The sequence below is a fragment of the Elephas maximus genome, chromosome 9 (assembly GCF_024166365.1).
Source record: "Elephas maximus indicus isolate mEleMax1 chromosome 9, mEleMax1 primary haplotype, whole genome shotgun sequence".
In the NCBI taxonomy this organism is placed as follows: domain Eukaryota; kingdom Metazoa; phylum Chordata; class Mammalia; order Proboscidea; family Elephantidae; genus Elephas; species Elephas maximus.
Genome location: NC_064827.1, coordinates 28,578,988 through 28,600,374, shown reverse-complemented (window position 1 = coordinate 28,600,374; position 21,387 = coordinate 28,578,988). Strand labels below are relative to the sequence as shown.

Genomic DNA, 21,387 nt, shown 5'->3' with positions numbered 1-21,387 from the left:
CATTAAAGACCTAAATAAAGGCCCTTTAAAATTTCATTATAAAGATGAAAAGCACGGAAAGTAATGAAAGTAACAGGTAAGAACACATGGTCTATTTAATCCTTTTATGAGAAAAACAAGTAGCACAATTTTATTTTAGATAAGTTCTATGTCTTTATTTTTATATTACATTCTACTCTAAAACAGATATACAAGAAGCTAATCGTTCTGTATTTTTCCATATGATAATTTCTGCTCAAAGACAGGATTTACATCATAGTAAAATGAAGGCACAGACAACAAGCATATTATAAACCTGAGATAATGAATTTTCAAAATCATAATTTACCAGTCTAAAAATGTTGCTTTGAAGCTGTTACAGACTGTGTGAAATGAAAAGAACTAAAATGAAGCAAATAACCAAAATTGTCAGCTAATCATGTTTTCTACGGAGTCCATAAGTTATTTTGGAGTAGACATCTGCTGCCAAATAACCTGTTTAAAGTGTTAAAAAGCACAGATGTTACCTTGAGGACTAAGGTGGGCCTGACCCATACCATGGTATTTTCGTTGCCTCATATGCATACAAATGCTGAACAATGAATATGGAAGACCAAACAAGAACTGATGCATTTGATTTACGGTGTTGGTGAAGAACAGTGAATACACCATGGACTGCCAGAAGAACGAGGAAACCTGTCTTGGAAGAACTATAGCCAGAATGCTCCTTAGAAGCTAGGATGGCGAGACTTAACCTCACATGCTTTGGACATGTTATCAGGAGGGACCAGTCCCTGGAGAAGGACATCATGCTTGGTAAGGTAGAGGGTCAGTGAAAAAGAGGAAGGCCCTCGACGAGATGGACTGACACAGTGGCTGCAACAATGGGCTCAAACATAGCAACAACTGTGAGGATGGTGCAGGTCCGGGCAGTGTTTTGTTCTGTTGCATACAGGGTCGCTATGAGTTGGCGCCGACTCAATGGCACCTAACGACAACAATATTGTTTACACTTAGCAAAATGGCCTGCCAACTGAATCTAAAACCAGAAAGCCTGAGAGGGAAGTTAGGCTTAATTCCTTCAGAAATTTTCACACAGTGGACCCTGCACACATCGCTCACCTCTGCATCATAACACTTTTCCTTTTATCTGGGCCTCTTAGCAAGGTTTTCTTTTGAGAACGGGTTCAATAGTTAAAAACACTTCAAACTACTGACGGTTTTTACTTCTTCACTTGGGTGAGAGGAATGCAAGGCTCAAAGAGGTTGAATCTGTATGAATTGAACATTAATTGCCTTCTTACATAGCAAACGATTGTCAAGGGTATTGAAATTATACTCCAATAGCAGCTCTATGTGAAACTGGCATAGTAGGCAGATACATAATTGAGTTGTTACTTCTCACAAAGCATGGTTTTCATTTACAAAGAAAAAAATTAAAACTTTATTTCTGTAGATTTCTTTTTTTGAAACTCTTTCCCATGCTAGTCATTAGAATGTGTATCAAAATCACACATTCCCATAAAACACCAGAGTAATTGGCAGTTTACTTTTGAACAAAGTAATTTTCTATTCAGGACAGACAGCAACTGGAAACACTATTCTATTGAACTGCTTAAAATGTTGAATGAGTAGTTACTTAACAACACAAGTAAAAGCACTTGATGGCATTTTTAAATGACTACTTTTCAGCTAAAATCCTGTACTGCTCTATAGAACCACAATTTCAGAGGTTTACTCAAATCGTGCAGGTACGAATAACATTGCTAAAAACAAATCACATCATACGATCTTATGTTTTACAAAAACTGATGGATAATCATGCCTCTCCATTTTGAGGTACAAGTCTTCTTAATTCCTGTCAAAATCATCTAGTAATAAGATGGTGCCCAGCTACCACTATCAACAGTTCTGAAAGGGATCACAATAGAGGGTCCCAGACAGAGCTAGAGAAAAATGTAGGACAGAATTCTAACTCAAAAAGAAAGACCAGACTTACTGGCCTGACAGAGACTGGAGAAATCCCAAAAGCATGGCCCTCAGACACTTTTTTAGCTCAGTAATGAAGTCACTGCTGAGGTTCACCCTTCAGCCAAAGATTAGACAGGCCCGTAAAACAAAATGAGACTAAAGGGGCACACCAGGGGCAAGAACTAGAAGGCAGAAGGGGACAGGAAAACTGGTAATAGGGAACCCCAAGGTTGAGAAGTGAGAGTGTTGACCTGTTGTGGGGCTGGGTAACCAATGTCACAAAACAATATGTGTACTAATTATTTAATGAGAAGCTAGTTTGTTCTGTAAACCTTCACCTAAAGTACAATAATTAAAAGAAATAATAATCTAGTAATATCCATGTGGATCAAACCCACCCAGAAGTGCCTCAAAAGTAAGGCCTAGTGACTTGTTTCCAAAAAGTCAGAGCCTTGCAGACTCTATGGAGCAGTTTTACTCTGAACACATGGGGCTGTCATGAGTTGAAATCAAGTCAATGGCAAGAAACACCTAACAACAACAATCTACGTGGATAAACAGCTTAAAGTCAGACAGTTAACTGACTCTCATAAAGCTGGAGCTAGAATTTATTGGATGAGCTGGGTTTTGAAGGAATAGACATACAATTCTATATCCATTAAATTAGCAAAACTTTAAAAAGATGAAAATCCACAAATGCTGGCTCGGTTGGCAATGAAACGGAAATATTCACATTTTGCTAGCTATCCTTCTGGAAAGAATTTTGGTAATATATGCCAATAGCCACAAGAATTCTGAAACTCCTTGATCTAGTAACCTCACTCCTGAGTGTTTAGGCAAAGGAAATAATCTGAAAGGAGAAAAATACTTACGTGTTTATTCATTATAACAGTAGAAAAGTGTAAATGAACAAAATGATCTGCTTTAGGGGAATGGCTAGCTAAATTATTGTGAAATAATTAAAAGCCATTATTATGCAACCATTAAATTATGAAGAACAACAACAACAACATCAACAAAATAAGGAAAACAAAAACAAAACCTTTTCCAGTAACACAACGTGCTGCCCACGTGCGGATGCGATGGAGCGGAGACAGAAATTCATTTTGTGACTTTTCTAGAGAGGTGCATTTTAATGACTAAATAAGGCGAATGGTATTCCTTCTAATGCATGAATGACAGGGAGGAGCCAAAAAAAATAACTGAGCCTAAGTCTACAATGCGGTCATTTTTTTTTTTTTCCCCAGTGATAAACGATTTCTTCTGATTCTTTTGGGACGCACCATACTACAGCAAGCCTAACAGACACCTTTCACTTGATTCTTGAATAAGTGAGTTCACTTTAACCAAACGAGTAGGTTATTCTCAAACAAATGTCATCGCCTCAGGACCAAGCTGTTTTTAAGCTATGATACTTTTTGTCCTGGCCTTCTACTGAGGCAAGGAAAAAAGTAAAGACTGTTTGTTTCCTTTAATGAGACACTGAAAAACAAAAACAGAACCCTTTGCCATCAAGTCCAGCCCTGTAGGACACAGTAGACCTGCCCCATAGGTTTCCAAAGAGTAGATGGTGGATTCAAACTGCCAACCTTTTGGTTAGCAGCCGAACTCTCAACCACCATGTCAGAGGAGGACTCAATGTAGGAACTAGAAAACGGTTGATTTATTTAGCAATCAAAGTATAATAAAATGTTTTCTTAATCAACCATGGAGATCTTTTTGTTTTATTAAAGTACATAAATGATTTGAGGAGCCCTGGTGGCACAGTGGTTAAGAGCTCGGCTGTGAACCAAAAGGCTGGCAGTTCAAATCCACCAGCTGCTCCTTGGAAACCCTATGGGACAGTTCTACTCTGTCCTATAGGGTTGCTATGAGTCAGAATTCATTCAAGGGCAACGGGAATGGGACTCTACAGACAATGTTCAGGGAACATACTGACTGAGGTATCTGCCTTACATGAGGGCTTTAGGACTTGACTCCATGCAGAAGAAAAGCTTTAACGTACTGCAGCACTAAATGTCTCCCATGCTAATGTTATTTTACTCTTATAATAGCCAAGTCTTTCTTTGAAGAAATCAACAGTTTCTGGGCTAAGTGAACACCATTACCTCCTCCACAGGTTGCCGAACAAGGAAAGAAATCCGTCTCCCTCCATCGGTGGATGATAGGCTGATAGAAGATGAACTGGACTGTGCTGTCAGCAGGCCCCGAGTTACGAATCTGCAGGAGACAAAGGAAAGTTGAGAAATTAGTGTGACAGTGGGGGTGATTTTTGGGTCTCTTGCAACTTTGGACAAGGCCGAAATGATAGTGCTGATGGCTTTAAGCTGGGAGAGGGACTGCATCAGAAGCAGCTATGGCAATATCACTTATCTTACCATTTAGCCAGAGAGTGGCCCTTGTATACACCATCACTATAATTACCCCTTCTCTGCTCTATTGCCACAGAACAAGGGCCAGCAATGTCTCAGTTCCTGATTCTAGTAGATTCTTATTCCAAGCCACTTATTCTCATTCTCTTCTTTATTCCCAGCCTCTCAGATACAAAAGATAAAGTTATGTGGGTTTTTAAATACAGCTTCAGAAATAGACAGTTTTTCTAAAAAAAATTATAAATGGCATAAATTGTAGAAAATGAAAGACAGTTTTTGGTAAGAAAAAAAAAAAAGAGAATTAAGCAGTTCTTCCCACCCATAGACATACAGGGGAATTCCTGGTTTAATTTACTGATTCATGTATTTTAAGATGCAAAGTTACCAACTGAAAGTTTGCTAGAATGCAGATTCCTGGGCCCACACTCAGAGATCCAGGTGATTCAAATGTAGATAGATCGTCCAAGAACCCAATTTTGAAAAACTCTAACATATTAGAAAAAAAATTACTTTCAAATAAAAATGTGTTTATGGACATTTCAACCCTCCCCCTTCTTTTAAAGGGCGGGAAACAAACATGAGACAATAATTCGTCATGGTTCTTAAAAGTACAAGATTCAGAAAATATAGTCAAGAGGAAAGAGAAGGAAAAAAAAAAAAAACCTAAAATGAACACATCCTTAACTTAAGGAAGACAGAATGGCACGTTAAACAACACTTGGATTGTTGGGCAAGGCTTGGGCTATTTACTGTCCTCAAAAGAGGTGATCTCTTACTCCAATTACATTACAACAATTAGGTGAGTATCAGCGCCCAGCTCAATCATGAAGCCTAAAAAGTCTTTGTTAAGTGTTTTTGAGCACTAGCCCTGTTCCAACTGCCCCTTAAAAAAATTACTTATGGTAAATTGATGGATTTGGCTTTCTTTTTTTTTTTAAAGATAGCCCTAGCTTTCTGCTACTGAATTTAACAAAGAGATTAAACACCTATGATGCAGAGGGAAAACAGGAACACTGAAGAAACATGGTCAAAAACTCACAAGTGCTGAGTCCTAGATCAAGGAGCCTTGGTGGTGCAATGGATACCATATTTTTTACACAAATAACGTGTGCTTTCTGAGTTTGCTTGCCAGCACGCCCTCCCTCCCCCTCCGCCAACCTGGAGGCACACTCACAAGTGCTGCCATGTCAATTCTCTTTCACATGTTGCTATAAAAAATTGGCATAGCAAGCTTATGAAAATACCTTGTGGTGGGGGGGAAGGTGCAGCCAGCAAACAAACACAGGGGGGCACGCATTATTTGTATAAAAACATGGTAAGTGCTTGACTACTAACTGAAAGGTTGGTGGTTCTAACCCACCCAGCAGCTCCACAGGAGAAAGACTTGGTGATCTGCTCCCATAAATATCACATCCAGGAAAGCCCTATGGAGCAGTTCTCCTCTTTCACATGGGATGGAAAGTTGACTTGATGGCACCTAACAACAACAACAAACCCCAGGTCAGCTTCTGATGTTTGGATGGGAAAATGGAACGTTCCTCAGAAAGTCTGGGAGAGCTGGAAAGGAGAAAAAAGAGAGAGAGAAAAAGTACAGCATGCCATACTACACCGGGACCCAGGTCTTTTCTAATTAGAACACACAGTGATACCAATTATCTACTTTAAAACAAAACCAGCTGAAGCAATACAGAGTCTTTGACCAAAGGGGAGCCGTTCCTACAAATGAATATTTCTCAATCCTACGTGTCAGATACAGGATACCTAATTGCTTGCTTTGGGATGTAGTATTAATCACATTCTCTGGAAAACTTTTGAGCTCTCAGCCTATAGCTCTCTTGGGATGTGTGGTTATCATGCTGGAAACTATTAGAAGAGGGCTCTCATTGGAACAACCTCCATGAAACAATAAAAAGACTGGAGAATGTATTTAAACTCAGGGAGCTGGGTTGTTCTGCAGGGGTCCCTTCTGAAATGCTAGGAATTAAACAGAGTCCTAGGAAAACGAGGAGAAAAAGCATAGCTTCTTACAGCCGAAGTGAGGAGGATGTAAAGAACTTTCCTTAGGAAAGCCTTGTTCTGGATTATCTTTACACTATCTGCCATGTCTTTTGGTCTGGTTAAAAAGGCAAAAGGATGAGGCAAGTCCTTTTCTCAGCTCCGTGGAAGTTACCAATAAAAACAGCTCATGCCCTGAGAGGAAGGAATGAATAATAAGAGGGAGGGTTAGTGAACACGTTGAAGAAAAGAAAACAAACAGCTTAAAAAGAATATTGTTCTTGATAAGTTCAACGCAAGGCTTCGAACTGGTTCATCCTGGTTCAAATCCCTGCTGAGAATTTGTATTTCCACCCCCAGATATACTGAATCAGAATCCACATTTTAACAAGATCCCTAGGTGATTCTTACGGATAATAAAATTTAAGAACCAGTGCTTTACTAGTGGTTCTCAGAAATGGTCCTAACCAGCAGCACTAATATCACCTGGGAACTGTTAGAAATGCAACTTCTCAGCAGGGGTTTGAACCTGAACAAATCAGTTCAGCCCTGGTTCAATGAAAAAACCATGTGGAGTGATCATATATATCGTATACTTGTATTTGCAAACAGATCGTAAATAAACAGGAACTTCTTTATTTCAAATAGGTAACAAAGCAATCACGTTTCCAAATCTCTGGCCATATCATCTTGCTATGTTCCTTCTCCTTCTGTCATATTTTTTCATTAATAACGACAGCAACAACTACCACAGGGATCAACATTTATTACATTTCTACCATATGCAGGAGGAGCGCTGGTGGTACAGTGGTCAAAGTGCTCTGTTACTAATGAAAAGGTCGGTGGTTTGAACGCATCAGCTGCTCTGCCTGATAAATCTTTCATAAAGATTACAGCCTTGGAAACCCTATGGGGCAGTTCTACTCTATCCTATAGGGTTGCTATGAGTCAGAATTCAGTGGATGGCATCGAGTTTTTACCATGTGTAGGGTACGTTTTACTTACATTAAATCTTATCTTAAAACTACTCTGTATTATCTTCCACATTTACAGATAAAAACATGAGGTTCAGAGAGGTTAAGTGCCTTGCTTAAGAATACACAGCTAGGGAGGAGCAAAACTAGGATTTGAATTCAGGTCTGCCTAGTTCTGAAGCTACCATTCTTTTCATGGTACCAAATAATCTTCCCAGTCGTGTTGTGAAAATGTATGCACTTATCTTAAGTAGTGGCCTTGTACTTGTCTTCTCAGGATCAACTCCATTTTCCATTTTAAAATAGAAAAAAAAAAAAAAAAGCTTTAAATAAAAAGGAGAGCCTTACTTGGATGTCTGGAATCCCTAAGTGCTGAAAACGGTTAATGTGCTAAGCTGCTAACTGAAAGTTTAGGCGTTTGAGTCCACCTACAGGCACCTTGGAAGAAAGGCCTGGCAATCTATTTCTGAAAAATCAGGCATTGAAAACCCTGTGGAAGACTGTTCTACTCTGACACACACGGGGTCGAAACAACTTGGAGTTGAGTCTACGGCTACTGGTCTTGACCTTGATGTCTAACCTTGATGTTGCTCACAGAAATGAGATCAACATGTCCCTTTTCTCTGGTTTATTAACTCTGGCCTGCTGGGCCCTTGCTATCATTAGTTCTGTAGCTTCAATAAATCCTAAATCCTCCAATATTGGGTTCTAGGTCTCAAGACTAGGCTGAATTTCTTATTTTGACAATTTAGAATTGTAGTTTAGGGAGATAAACACATCTGGCATATGCAATTTAACTGCCTTACAATAATAACAAAAAAGATATGTTCTGAACCAAGCTTTTCTTCCCATAATTACACTGTGTCAGTGATTCTAATTAATATAATGACTTCTCACATTTAAAGCAGATGAGAAAACAATAACGGGTCACTTTCCACAGCAGTCAATTTGCACTGCCGTGTTAAAGCTACAAAAAAAAAAAAAAAAAAAAAAAAGGTGGTGCAAATGTGTGTGTATGGGTAATCACTGAGCTTTAAGTCCACGTGAAACCAAAAGAATCAAGGAGAAATTACAAACTCATGAGACATCATCACGGGTACAAAGGCTCTCCCAGATGAAGTACCATGAAATGCCATACCCTTTTTCTTCTCAGTTGGGAAAAGGGCAATTTCTGAGCCTCAGGACATCCCTGAACTAGGTCTCTTTCTCTCACTGCTGTTATGGAAACTTTTGCCCAGTGGGGTGGCAGGAAGGCTGGAAGTCAGAGTCCCCCCAACCTGTCTTGGCTGCAGTTCAGTCACTGCTCTGATGAGTGGCCTGGCCTGAGGAGATGCACATCAAAGGGAGCTGTGGGCAGACTCGCTACTGAGAACCTCTGAGCTCCATTTGGTCACAATGCTGTCAGGGTAAGCAGGGATTTCACGACTTGGGAGGGCTTGGAAACAAATCAGTGTGGCTGCTACAGTGATACCATATCCTCAAGAATCTCTGCAAAAACAGTTAAAAATGCTTTTGATTGGGATTTCAAATATGCAACAAAAATAAGATCTTTTTCATGGCATTTACATATTTATAAATATTTACTATTTATGTTCTTGGTTCTGACTCGTAGTGACCCTACGTATAACAGAACGAAACCCCTCCTGGTCCTGCTCCATCCTCACAATCGTTGTTATGCTTGAGCCCCTTGTTGCAATCACTGTGTCAATCCATCTCGTTGAGGGTCTTCTTTCTCACTGAACCTCTAGCAAGCATGGCATCCTTCTCCAGGGACTGGTCCCTCCTGATAACTCGTCCAAAGTACATAAGACGAAGTCTCGCTATCCTCCCTTCTTAAGGAGCATTCTGGCTGTACTTCTTCCAAGACAGATTTGTTTGTTCTTCTGAAAGTCCACGGTACAGTCAATATTCTTCGCCAACGCCATGATTCAAAGGTGCTAATTTTTCTTTGGTTTTCCTTATCCACTCATATAATTGCAATTTTTTTGCCACTCTTGTCCATATTCTGTAAACTCCATGGAGGCAGGTACCATTCATCTTGCTCACCACACTTTCTTCAGCGTCGTTTATGATATTTAGCACATAGTAGGTATTCAAACAATTGCTGAATAAATGAGTGAATGAATTAATATGAAACATATTCAATCACCCCACTGTTTGAAATATCTGATAATTTTAAAAGTTGGAAATTCTAAGATCAGAGATTAAAACCCGTTGTCGTCAAGTCGATTCCGACTCATAGTGACCCTATAGGACAGAGTAGAACCGTCCCATAGGGTTTCCAAGGAGCGGCTGGTAGATTGGAACTGTGGACCTCTGGGTTAGCAGCCGAGCTCTTAACCACCGTGCCTCCAGGGCGCCAAGATCAGCGATTATTAGATAAAAATAACAGTATCAAATTGGTAGCACACAACTTTACTTTTACAGTTATTGAGTTTTCCAGTCCTTCTGGAACTCCATACTTCACTATTGGAAGATCCTGCAGTTCAGCCCAGAGGCCCCTGACTCAGGACTGCATGGGAGATGTTGGCTATGACTAAAGCTGTGCACTCCTTTGAACAGGGCAATAGATCACAGATGCCTCTCTAAGAATACCGGGTGTGATATCAGTGATGGAACAAAGAGGGTATAAAACGCATGTCAGGAAGGAGATGCTGAGTGGGCAGGGCAGACCTGAGTCTGCTGGAAGGACTATCCCAGTGCTGAGGGAGGAGGAGGGCAGAAAATAAATGGTTTGAACACAGCCAAGTAGAGCCAGGACTGAGCAGGGATTCTACAATTCTCAGTGGTGGAAGAAAGGTAGGGAGTCAGTTCTTGACTCTGTATCTTAGACCTAGTAGTGCAATTGGCAAAACAATGTGTGATAAAAACCCAGGAAGAAATGCAGTCTAATTAGTTCAGTTCTAACCTCTTGGAATCTACTAGCAGATAAAAAAAAAAAAAAAATTTTTTTTTTTTTAGGGGCATATTTATTGGGACGAACTGCTGCCTTGGAAAGTTGGGTAGAAAAGGAATCACTATTTTATTCACTTTATATTTCTTTTTCCTCCTACAGTTGATTTAAACTTTTCCTCCCAAGAATGTTTGGCTGAGGACGATGATTTTCCATTTGTAGAGCACTGTTTGACGGGTATGGGGAATTATCTAGAAACAGGCTGGGTGGCCGGATGAAACCAACCTGGGATTGAACATTTGCCAAGCTCAGCCTCCAGTGGAGAAAAGAATTGATTATCTCAATCCTACCCATGAGGTGCAAGCTGCCCAGGTTTCACAAAGGCTTTACTAATCACATACCTATAGTTTTTACCCCCTGCCCATTTTATTTTAGAGCTTAATTAGATGCTGCAGTGCGTTATTATTTCAAAATTTCCTATCCAGTGTTTTATCTGACAAGTGACATTATAAGCTAGAAGAGGGCAGACATCATATCTATAGTCGATTTGCCCCATGCATCAAGCATAGTGCTGAGCATCTCCTAAGAGCACCTCCTAAAAGAAGGGTATATGTGGATGTTCTATAAACGTACTCATTAAAGTGAACTCCCATTACTTTACAGATGTGATTTCTCTCCAGGGTTCCTCCTATTGTTTTCCTACATAATAAAGACAGGTTTTTTGGTGCTGAATGATACGCACGGTTATGCTCAAGTCTTTCCAGAAAGGAATATGAAGGTATTATCTCTGCCTAATACTCTGATACAAATACAAAGAACGAGTTTTATTTCTATTCCTCAGAACACTCAAAAATGTCACGTTGGCAACGTTTGGGATGATACCAATCTTTCTAACCAAGTTCTCTAATTATACAAATGTAACGCACTTGAAGGAAATAACTGCTCTCTATATAGTTGTCAGTGCGTGAACTGTGAGCCAGCGTTCTTTAGTTTTGAGTATGCTTATTGCTTTCTCTTCTGCAGTGCTTCTGCTACTTTGGTGGCTTAGGTACTCATCAACCACTTTTTTCTCTATGTAGTCTGGCCTTCTTCCTAACTTTTTCAGATGGGTGCAAATGAATATGTACAAAAATACCTTAGCTGCTTTCACAAGTATAGCAAGGTTGTACGTTCTAGTAAAGGATCCATCTATAACTAAAAAAGAAGCCCCTAGGTGGTACAAAAGTTGAGGACTTGACTACTAACTGAAAGGTTGGCGGGTTCGAACCCACCCAGCGGTGCCTCAGAAGAAAGGCCTGGTGATCTGCTTCTGAAAGATCTCATTGAAAACCTATAAAGTGCACTTCTACTCTGACATACGTGGGGTTGCCAGGTGTTGGAATCAATTCGATGGCAACTGCTTTGGTTTTTGTTATGACTGAAAAAGATCCTCTTCTATCTGGGAAGTTCACTATCTTTCAGTGTGTATGCAGCTTCAAAAGAGATGCACAGGCTGTGGTAAGGGAGAAAGAGTGTACTAAGCCAGCCAGTCATCCAGTCAATAGCCCAATCACCCCTATTGATCAATGTGGTGACAGATGTCCCAGCCAGACTGCTTTCACATGCGTTCGTTAGACTTCGACGGCACTGGGGTGATTGTTGCTGTTAGGTGCCATTGAGTTGATTTTTGACCCGTAGCAACCCCATGTGACAATGTAGAACTTCCCCATAGGGTTTTGTAGGTTGTAATCTTTATGAGAGCAGATTGCCAGGTCTTTCTCCCAGATCCGCTGGGTGAATTTGAACTGTCGACCTTTCAGTTAGCAGCCGTGTGCTTAACCATTGTGCCACCAGGGCTCTTCTCTTCATAGCTACAGCTACTAAATTGTTCCCTAGATAAATAAGCTATTAACTGATCATCCTCTGACCTTCTCCAGAGAAGCAGCTTTCTGCCACTGCGTAGATGGTGTATCGTGATTAGTTCGACCAGAAATTACAACCATTTCAAAGACATGAAAAGGAAGTGATTTGGTTCTATGCATTTCTATACACATCACCTCATTTCATCTCTCACAACTGCTTTATGAGATGGGTATTATTACTATTTTATAGATGAGTTATAAAAGGCTCACGGAGGTGAAACAGTGCGCTTGAGGTCACACAGCAGTAAGCAGGCAAGTATACCAAACCCTGGCACACTTAACCCTTCTACAACACTATATTATCATTGGCCAAAATGTTAGTACAGCCAGTGTATCAACTTCAAATTTTTGGAAGAACTGCTCCTCTACGAAGCAAGATGAGAATTTAGTCCAGTTTTAAAGACGGCCAGAAAAGGAGAGTCCAAACTCTTATTTCCGGAACTAATAGCAATATATAACAATTTTCACTGGGAAAAAAAAAAAGCTCTTCCTTTTGTTCAAAAAAATGTCTTTTCCTTTTAAAGAAACAAAAAGGTACTTTGGTAATAAAATGCAAGGGAATCTTGACAAATAGCCATATTAATTTTTGTGTACCCCCCCCAAAAAATTCTTGTGTATCTCACCAAAAAAACACTGCTTAAATTAATTTATAATGGAAAACAGACTATACTATGAACAGTACTGAAAACTGAACTATACTATGTGTATAATTTTAAAGCACCTAAATCAGAAAAAAATGATAAACCAATGAGAATCTTTTATTTTCAGCTATTTCCTGGGGGAAAATGTGGGGAGAAAAAGTTCTGTTTCATTACAAATGACTAGAAACAAGGCAATTTTCTTTTTTCTCCCCATAATCGTATATTTTCTGGCTCATTTTCGAGTTTGAGTAAATTTGGTTTTTAAATTATATAACATCTTAGGATATTTTTACATTTCTTTGATTTCTAAATGTTTTCTAATGAAACCTTAATTTTCTTTCAATTGCTACCTGAGGCTAGATCACCAAACAGGATACATAATGCAAAAGTCATTAAAATGATAGCTTACCCTGTTTCTGAATGAAGATATTTACATGTGCTAGGTGTCCACGCAAGTATCAAAAACTTCTTCAAACTATTTTTTTTAACTATTTATATTTGCATATAAAAGAAATAAAATATATTCTTAGAAGCAACACACAATACTAAAGAGTGTTCTGAGTCAGAAACAAAAAGAGGTGATTTTTATTCCTGCCTTACCACCCATGTGAGCTTGGGCAGGTCACTAAAATTTCCTGAGGCTTAGCTTCCTTGTGGGTAAGACAGAGTTGTCAATATTTGCCCTATTTCAGCAGTACCTGGGAGGTGTTGTTAGGTGCCATCAAGTTGATTTTGACTCATAGTGACCCACGTGACAGAGTAGAGCTGTACTATAGGGTTTCCTAAGCTGTAATCCTTATGGAAACATATTTCCAGGTCTTTCTTCTGGGAGTCACTGGGTGGGTTTGAATCATTAACCTTTTGGTTAGCAGCTGAGCACTTCATGGTTATGCAACTAGGGCTCCTTGTCTGGGAGGTAAAAGTCCTTTATTCACCCAGCATTTAATAGTGCCTACTGGATCCATGTTACAGAGATACGACGACAAATTAGACTCAGTCCCTGCCCGCAAGGGGTTGGGGGCAGTAGGGAGATGTACTATTAATAGCAATTTGGGGTTGAGTCACAAAATGCTTACTGAAGGTGGAAATACTAAAAAAAACAAAAAAACAAGTATGACTTAGTGAAGAGAATGGAGGGAGAGCATCCCAGCTCGGGGGCACAGCATTATGCAATAGTAATGAGGTATAAGAGGGGGGCCTGCAAGCCATTCAATTGGCTGGAATAAGGAAGGGAAGAGCAAAAACTAAGGTAGGGAATGTAGGTAGTATCCAGATTATCATGAGTAGTAGATGCTATGGGTGGTGTAAATACTAAGCGCTCAACTACTAACTGAAAGGTTGGTGGTTTGAATCCACCCAGAGGCACCATGGAAGAAAGGCCTCACAACCTGCTTCTGAAAGATCACAGCCTTGGCACCCCTATGGAGAGCCATTCTAGTCTGGAATACATGGGGTGGCCATGAGTCAGAATTGACTCTATGGCATCTGGGTTTTTTTGTTTGTTTGTTTTTGGTTAGATACTATGTTAAGGGGTTTGCATTTTAACCAGAAGGCAATGACTGGAGGTGGGGGTAATGCAAAATTTATTAAGAGGGGAATTATCATTTTAGACAACGTACTCTGACAGTAACGTAGACAATGGATCAGAGTCAGGAAGACAAATTCAGAGTTTGTTACATCGGTTAAGGTGAGAAAACATGAAGGCTTAAAAAAAGGCAGTGGCACCAAGAATGGACAAGAGAGAACAGTCTTGAGAGACAGTACAGAGGTAGCACTGACAATTCTTTAATATTTTCGTGTTTCAGGTAAAAGCTTATGTAGCAACTTAGATTCCCACTTAAAAATTTTTGCACAAACCATTCCACGACAGTGGTTACAATTTTTGCAATGTGTCAGCATTCTCATTATTTCTATTCTGTTTGTTCTATTTCTATTTTTTAGCTTCCCAGCCCCTCCTTGCTTTCTCATCTTTGCTTTTGGGTAAATATTGATTGTTTGACCTTGTATAGTTGACTGTTTAAGGGAGAACATTCCTCACGGGTAATGTTGTTTACTTCATAAGCCCACCTATTTTGGGGCTGAAAGGAGACCCCCAGGAGTGACTTCCGTTCCAAGTTAAAAGGGTTATCTTAAGGGCTATAGCCTCGGGGGTTCCGTTAGTCTCTATCAGTCTAGTAAGTCTGGTCTTTTTTAGGACATTGAATTTTGTTCTACATTTTTCTCCCATCCTATCAGGGACCTTCTATTGTGTCCCTGGTCAAAACTGTCAGTAGTAGTAGCTGGACACCACTGAGTTCTTCTGGTCTCAGATTAGAAGAGGCTGTGGTTCCTGTGGGCTATCAGTCCTGTAGACTAGTTTCTTCTTTGAGTACTTGGTTTTCTTCATTCTCTTTTGCTCCAGATAAGAAGAGACCAATAGTTGTATCTTAAATGGTTGCTCACATGCTTTTAAGACCCTAGATCCTACTCACCAAACTAGGATGTAGAACATTATCTTTATGAACTGTGTTATGCCAATTGACTGGGTTGTCCCATGACACTATGGCCCTGTCTTAGGCTGGTTCTCTAGAGGAGCAAAACCAGTGAAGCAGTGGTGCAGTGGTTAAGAACTTGGCCACTAACTAAAACATTGGCTGTTTGAATCCACCAGCTGCTCCTTGCAAACCCTATGTGGCAATTCTACTCTGTCTTACAGGGTCACTACAAGTCGGAATCGACTCTATCGCAAAGGGTTTGGTTTTATATATATCTCTTTCAAGGAAAAATGGCTCATGCAGTGGTAGAGGCTGGCAAGTCCCAAGTCCGTGAGTCAGGCGTTAGGCTGGAGGCTTCTCCTGACTCATGTTGCTGCAGGGGCTGACAAGTCCAAGGTTAGCAGTTAAGATGGCAGGCTGCTGGCTCACAGGCTGTGGAGGCTGATAAATCCCAAGACTGGCAAGCGATACAGCAGGTTCCTGGCTCAAGTCCCAGGAATCGGAGGTTAGATGATGATGAACTGGATGCAGGATCCAGAGCAAGCAAGCGAAATTTGCCAGACTATCAACATATATATGGGATATAGGCCATACCTCCGAGGAAACTCTCCTTATGACTGATCAGCTGATCACATCAGATCACATTATGGAGGATGACTACATCATTACATAACTGTCAAACTACATCTTTACATAATTGCAAAACCACTGAGAATCATGGCCTAGCCAAGTTGACACACAACTGTAACTATCACAAGGTCTAAGCCCTTCAACCCCATAAACCATTCCCATGAGGTGTTTTGATATGTCTAGGTGGTCTCTGTAACTGTGCCCCCCATGTTCTTTATTATATATATAAATATATACATAGCACACCCAAACTTGGATGTACTTACACTTACAAATATACTCATACATGCATGTGCACTTACTCTCATATGCCCTCCTATACACATACAGCATGCATATCTACCTCTGTAACCACACACAGATTTTTTGATTGTTATCACTGTTGTTGAAAAACTGCTTATGTTATAACATTTACCATAATGGTCTTCTTGTTCCTGCAAGAACTAACATAATTTAATGCCCGACTAGGGGGGTAAAGGAGAAGGGGAAATCAGGGTGAATCAAAGGTTTCTGATATGTCTGGGTAGATAGTGCATTTTTCTACAAGACAAGAAATATGGAAGATAAAGTAGGTTTCTGAGAGCTTCACAAATTCAATTTTGGATACGTTGAGCTTGTTGTGCCTGTGGGACATGCAAGTGGTGATGTGCAGAAGGCAGCTGGATATATGAAATGTCTTTGACAATGCTATGAACTATTCAAATGTGAATAATATCACTTGAATCCCAAATCTATATTTTCAGTATGTCAGGCACCTTGGGAAGTGCATTAACTCTTGCAAGGCCACTAGGGAAATTACTGCAGTATAAATGGTCCACTCAACAGGACTTTAAAGGCTTCAAAGAGTAAGGACAATTCTCAATACTTTATTTGCTTGTTCAGTTGAAATTATTTAATGACCTTCAGCATCATTACTACTGTGGTCTGTAGCTTCTTGTTTACTAAAACTAGCATGTGGCTGGCATCTGGACTGTATTAAAAAGAACCACCATGCAGAGGAAGATAGAGGACAGTACTCCTGAGTACTTCTTCCATCTAACCTCACTGCCTATTATGTTTTCCTATATGCATTCTTACTTCCAGCTGCCATGGGGTCATCAAGCATTAGCTTAAATCAAATGTCCTCTGGCTCTGGGTCCCATGATGAAAAATTTATGGAGTCCTGGACACATTACAAGTTTTACAACTTTACAGCTGAAATTCTTCAGGTCCTCTGACCTACTGAAGGAAAAAATATGTTTTACTTTATTGTGATTACTAAATGTTCTTCTAGTGTGTGCATTTTTCCTACAGAATATGCATGTTGCTTCCAGCAATATGTTTTATGTTACCTTGAAGAGTAAGGAAGCTCTGATGGAAGGAAATAGCTTAGTCCTTTCGCCAGTACAACAGAAAACAGGACTTGTAGCTGGAAGCATGAATGAGTTGACCAAGTCTATGGGTCATCAGTTTGTCTTTCTCTTTTGCTAAGTACACCCTATGTGAGTCAATGACTACATCCTAACATACTTTATAAGCAGTTTGTAATGGCCAGCTAACGCTATGAGTGGAGTCTTTTATTAAATAATGTATACCTATAAAGATTTTCCTAAGACTTTAAAATATCAGATGCTCCTGTAAAGTCCAGGATGTAGCTAGCTCAACACTCTTAAATTAAACATTTCCTGGAGAACAGGCTTTCCAAATCTACGTCAACACCTAAAGTGTCTCTCTCCTCAGGAGGTTATAAGTTAATGTCAATTTGGAGACCTCGGCTTGAAAATAAGGTACCCAAATGGGCTCACCTTGACAATAAAATCTGCTGTGAGTGGTCCAGCCATTCTCAGTATCTCTTTGTCTGGAAATTTCTGGAAGTCCACACTAGAATTGTCCACAAGAAAGGTGCCTGTAGAGCTGAGACCGCTTTCACCTTTAACCCCCTGCAGGGTTTTGGTTTCCAGATCTACATAATCAAACACAAGAATAGGAGAGAAAGATGTTCCCACGACTACCACAGACCACATGAAAACATTTTGTGCAACAAAGTCTAGAGGCATCATTCTTTAACCCTTTCATGCTCATAGGTACTTCTAGGGACCCGGTACTTTTTCTGCCTCCAAAGGTTTACTGGGAAGCTGCTGCGCCACTGATAGTGCGTGCTGCCGCAAATCAGGGGCCTTTATGACTGAAGAAACGGCGTGTGCTGCAAATTATGTGACACAGGGTATTGAATGAGGTGTCTGAATTCTTTTGTAAGAAAAACAGAAATGTTGAAAATTTTTATTTGTTACACATATGCACCTGTTAACTCCAGTGGGGACCTGGGTATAATTAGTGGTACTTCACACGTACCACTAAACACTTAGGGTAGGCTTGTAGGAGGGGACAAGAAAAAAAAAATATCCATACTACCTACCAAAAATTCAGACATACTCAATGATTCAGCATGCTTCTGTTAATGAAAACACTTAGTAGCAACAAAAAATTCAAAGCAGGAAATAATTGGTTCACGAAAGGGTTAAATGACTAACAAAAAGGAAATTCAGTTTTAAACAAAATACATGGCACCACTGGATTACATGGAAGTTTAAGCTGCAAATGAAATAATTTTAAAAGTAACTAGCTAAGTATTCCAAATAGTCAAGGGTCCCCGTCAAAATCTTTGGGTACCTCACTTTACTAACAACACTACTCTTTTGACTTAGCCATTTCCCATACTGATTTCAGTCTTAATGGCCCTCAGGCTAGGATACTCTCCAAATATCTTTTTGCTCTATGAGACTCAGCATGCATCTTTGAGTTCCCTCAGCACTTGTGTGACTTTATATTTATGCATCATTTTGTATTTATTATACCTTCTGGTTGCTTACTGCATGTGTGCGATTGCTCAAAGTAAACTATAGAGACTTGGGAGAAGTACACCCAAAATGCTCATTAGAAGCAAGGATGGTGAGCCTTCGTCTCAGAAGGGACCAGTCCCTGGAGAAGGATATCACGCTTGGTAAGGTAGAGGGTCAGTGAAAAAGAAGACCCTCAGCGAGACAGATTGACACAGTGGCTGCAACAATGGGCTTAAACATAGCAATGATTGTGAGGATGGCACAGGACCAGGCAGTGTTTTGTACTGTTGCACATGGGGTCGCTATGAGTCAGAATCGATTTGACGGCACCTAATAACAACAACAACAACAACAACACAGAGACTTAAAAACAAAGGTTATCCTTTTAGTTTTCTCTCTTTCTCTTTTCTAATTTTTTAAAAATACTTATTCAGTATTTACACATATTTGGTACTTCATATGTACTTAAGACAGAAGGAAGAACTTCTTGATTACTGGAGGATTAGAATCTGAATTTGGCCAATGACAAAGCCTATAAAACATCATTTTTTGTAGGAAATCAGAGCATGCTGGGGAAGATGGTAATTATGATGCGAGTTTCAGAGGAGAATGAGCTGAACTCTCCTGTGACTTAAAATAATTTCCCCCCACATGAAGGAAGACAGATGGACTAAGACTGATGGTTGCCAATGGTTTTGGCAGTGATTCTTCAGCAGAAAGATGGGGCCCTCAGGTGGGGCTCCTACTCCAGCTTCATCAGAATAGTTCCCCTCTTACAGGAGGACTGGAGTTCTCGGGTTAAGAACAATTTTAAGGTCACTGCAGATAACAAAGTTCCTAAAATAAGGCATTTGTATTTATTCTAGATGTTGGCTACATCTGGTTCCCCACTACAAGGAATATCAACAGGTGGAAATTCCTGGTGTTCAATTAAATGCCCAGGAGCCTGCAGGCAAAGTCTGCAGCCCTTCTTTGGGAGCAGGCCAGGCTTCCCTCTCCTGCCTCAGTGCAGAAAGGAACCCACAGAAGAACATGAGGCCCTTTGAGGCGGTACTGAAGTAGGGGAAATCACAGTTGTTGTCATCAGAGGAAAGCAACGGCACTGAATCTCCTTCTTCTAGCCCTCGTTCATCAAGCTGTTTTACATTCGCTAAATTGCAGAAGTATCTCCAGGACGTAAATTAACTGAGTTTTGGGAAAATCCTGGAGGGCTAGGTCATATCTCAGCATCTGATTCATTTCTATCTCCAGCTTCCAGCTGTCCTGCTCAAGGTACTTCTCATTAAAGATGAGCTGGTGCTGGCAATTAAAGATTGCCTCGTCATGCTCTGGTTTATCCCCTCATTCAAGTTGGCCCTTTGGTAGGCTGGCTTCTGGGTGTGAAAGACAAAAGTGCTACAGAAGAAACTGTCAATGACTCACACATTCATTTTGCTGAATTATATTCCAATAAGAGACACGCAAAAAAATTCCTTAGCTACACGTATGCTGTCAAACAGTACGTTTGTGGTAGGAAAACAAGCGGATTCCATTTTGCTTTTTATCATTTATGAATATTGTTTGCAGCTTCACCTATCAAATCCTTGGGACAATTAAACCAAATAAGTTCAATTTTCCAGTTTCTTAGTGATCACATGATCAGGAGAGCTGAGTGGTTAATAATTTATAAAAATAACATTTCCTCTTAAATCTATTCATGTGGGTTCCCTTTTTGGCAGTGAATAGTCAGTCCCCCATTCGGTGATGACCCTGGTTTGGAAATTTTATTTTAGCCTGTTGCTGCCCAGAAAAATGCTGTTTTTGAGCGGGGTTGTACACCAGCAGTTAGCTCTGTCCAATTCTCAAAGGGAAAAACGAATCATCAAATGGTAACAGTGTATACACATATATCATCCTTTGACATGTGAATACTGTATCTTACGGGGTCATTCAGGGTTAGAAAAGAACTTGGATCCATATAAGGTGACTTATCAGCATCTCCTGGCTTTGCCCGAACTATACCTTACTTATTCCCTTAGTTCACATGACCCTTCACATCTCCCCTTTCCCATGCCATGCATTTATTTTTATTTTTAGTGTGATTACAATAAGCTCTCTTAAATTAACTTTTACAGGCTCCAATTTGTCTTCCTCATGCTTGTGTTTCTACCATGATGTCAGGATATTCCAATTGCAAAAGATAATATTTGCTACCTAAATTGGTTTTATAGGCATGTGTGTGGGAGGGAAGAAAAAACAGAAGATGATAGACTGCTTTGTAGGAACCCAGGAACAATCACTGTGGAGGAAATCAGAAATTCTCAAAGGACCAACTGAAGTGAAGACTTTTCATGAAATTGAATTCTAAAGAAAACGCTAACATATCCTCTCTCATCCTCTCCCTGGTTCATAGCCTATAATTTTCTGCTTGTAATTGACACGTCTACATCTAAACAGTACTAAACAGTAATATAAAACCGTGGCTGTGTATGCCTGTTGTGGCATGACTGAAGAGCAATTCTTGCACCTGAGTGCACAGCTCTGGTGGGACCATGTTGTCTTTCATCTTTGGGGTTATGGTTACCTTCAATCAAGAATCCCAACAGCTCTCTTTAAGACATTACGACCCTGTATTGTCTTTAATACACAGGATACTCAAATATACCATAGTGGTTTTCTTTAAATGGCACAGTGTGAAAGTTGTTTGGTGTTTCCATATTTTCCTGAATTGATAAAGTAATAGAACATGAGATAGGAAG

At 40.0% G+C, this 21,387-nt stretch overlaps 1 protein-coding gene across 6 annotated transcripts in view; it reads right to left on the bottom strand.

The window, feature by feature from the left end:
* ADAMTSL1 (ADAMTS like 1) overlaps positions 1–21,387 on the bottom strand; it is a 389,033-nt gene that overhangs the window by 214,078 nt on the left and 153,568 nt on the right. For all 6 annotated transcript variants that reach the window (XM_049896920.1, XM_049896922.1, XM_049896918.1 and 3 more), the window contains exons 7-8: positions 17,615–17,772; positions 4,059–4,170 (exon numbers count right to left, since the gene is read on the bottom strand). In XM_049896920.1, coding sequence (XP_049752877.1) covers positions 4,059–4,170; positions 17,615–17,772 — 270 coding nt within the window. The remainder of the gene's footprint in view (positions 1–4,058; positions 4,171–17,614; positions 17,773–21,387) is intronic.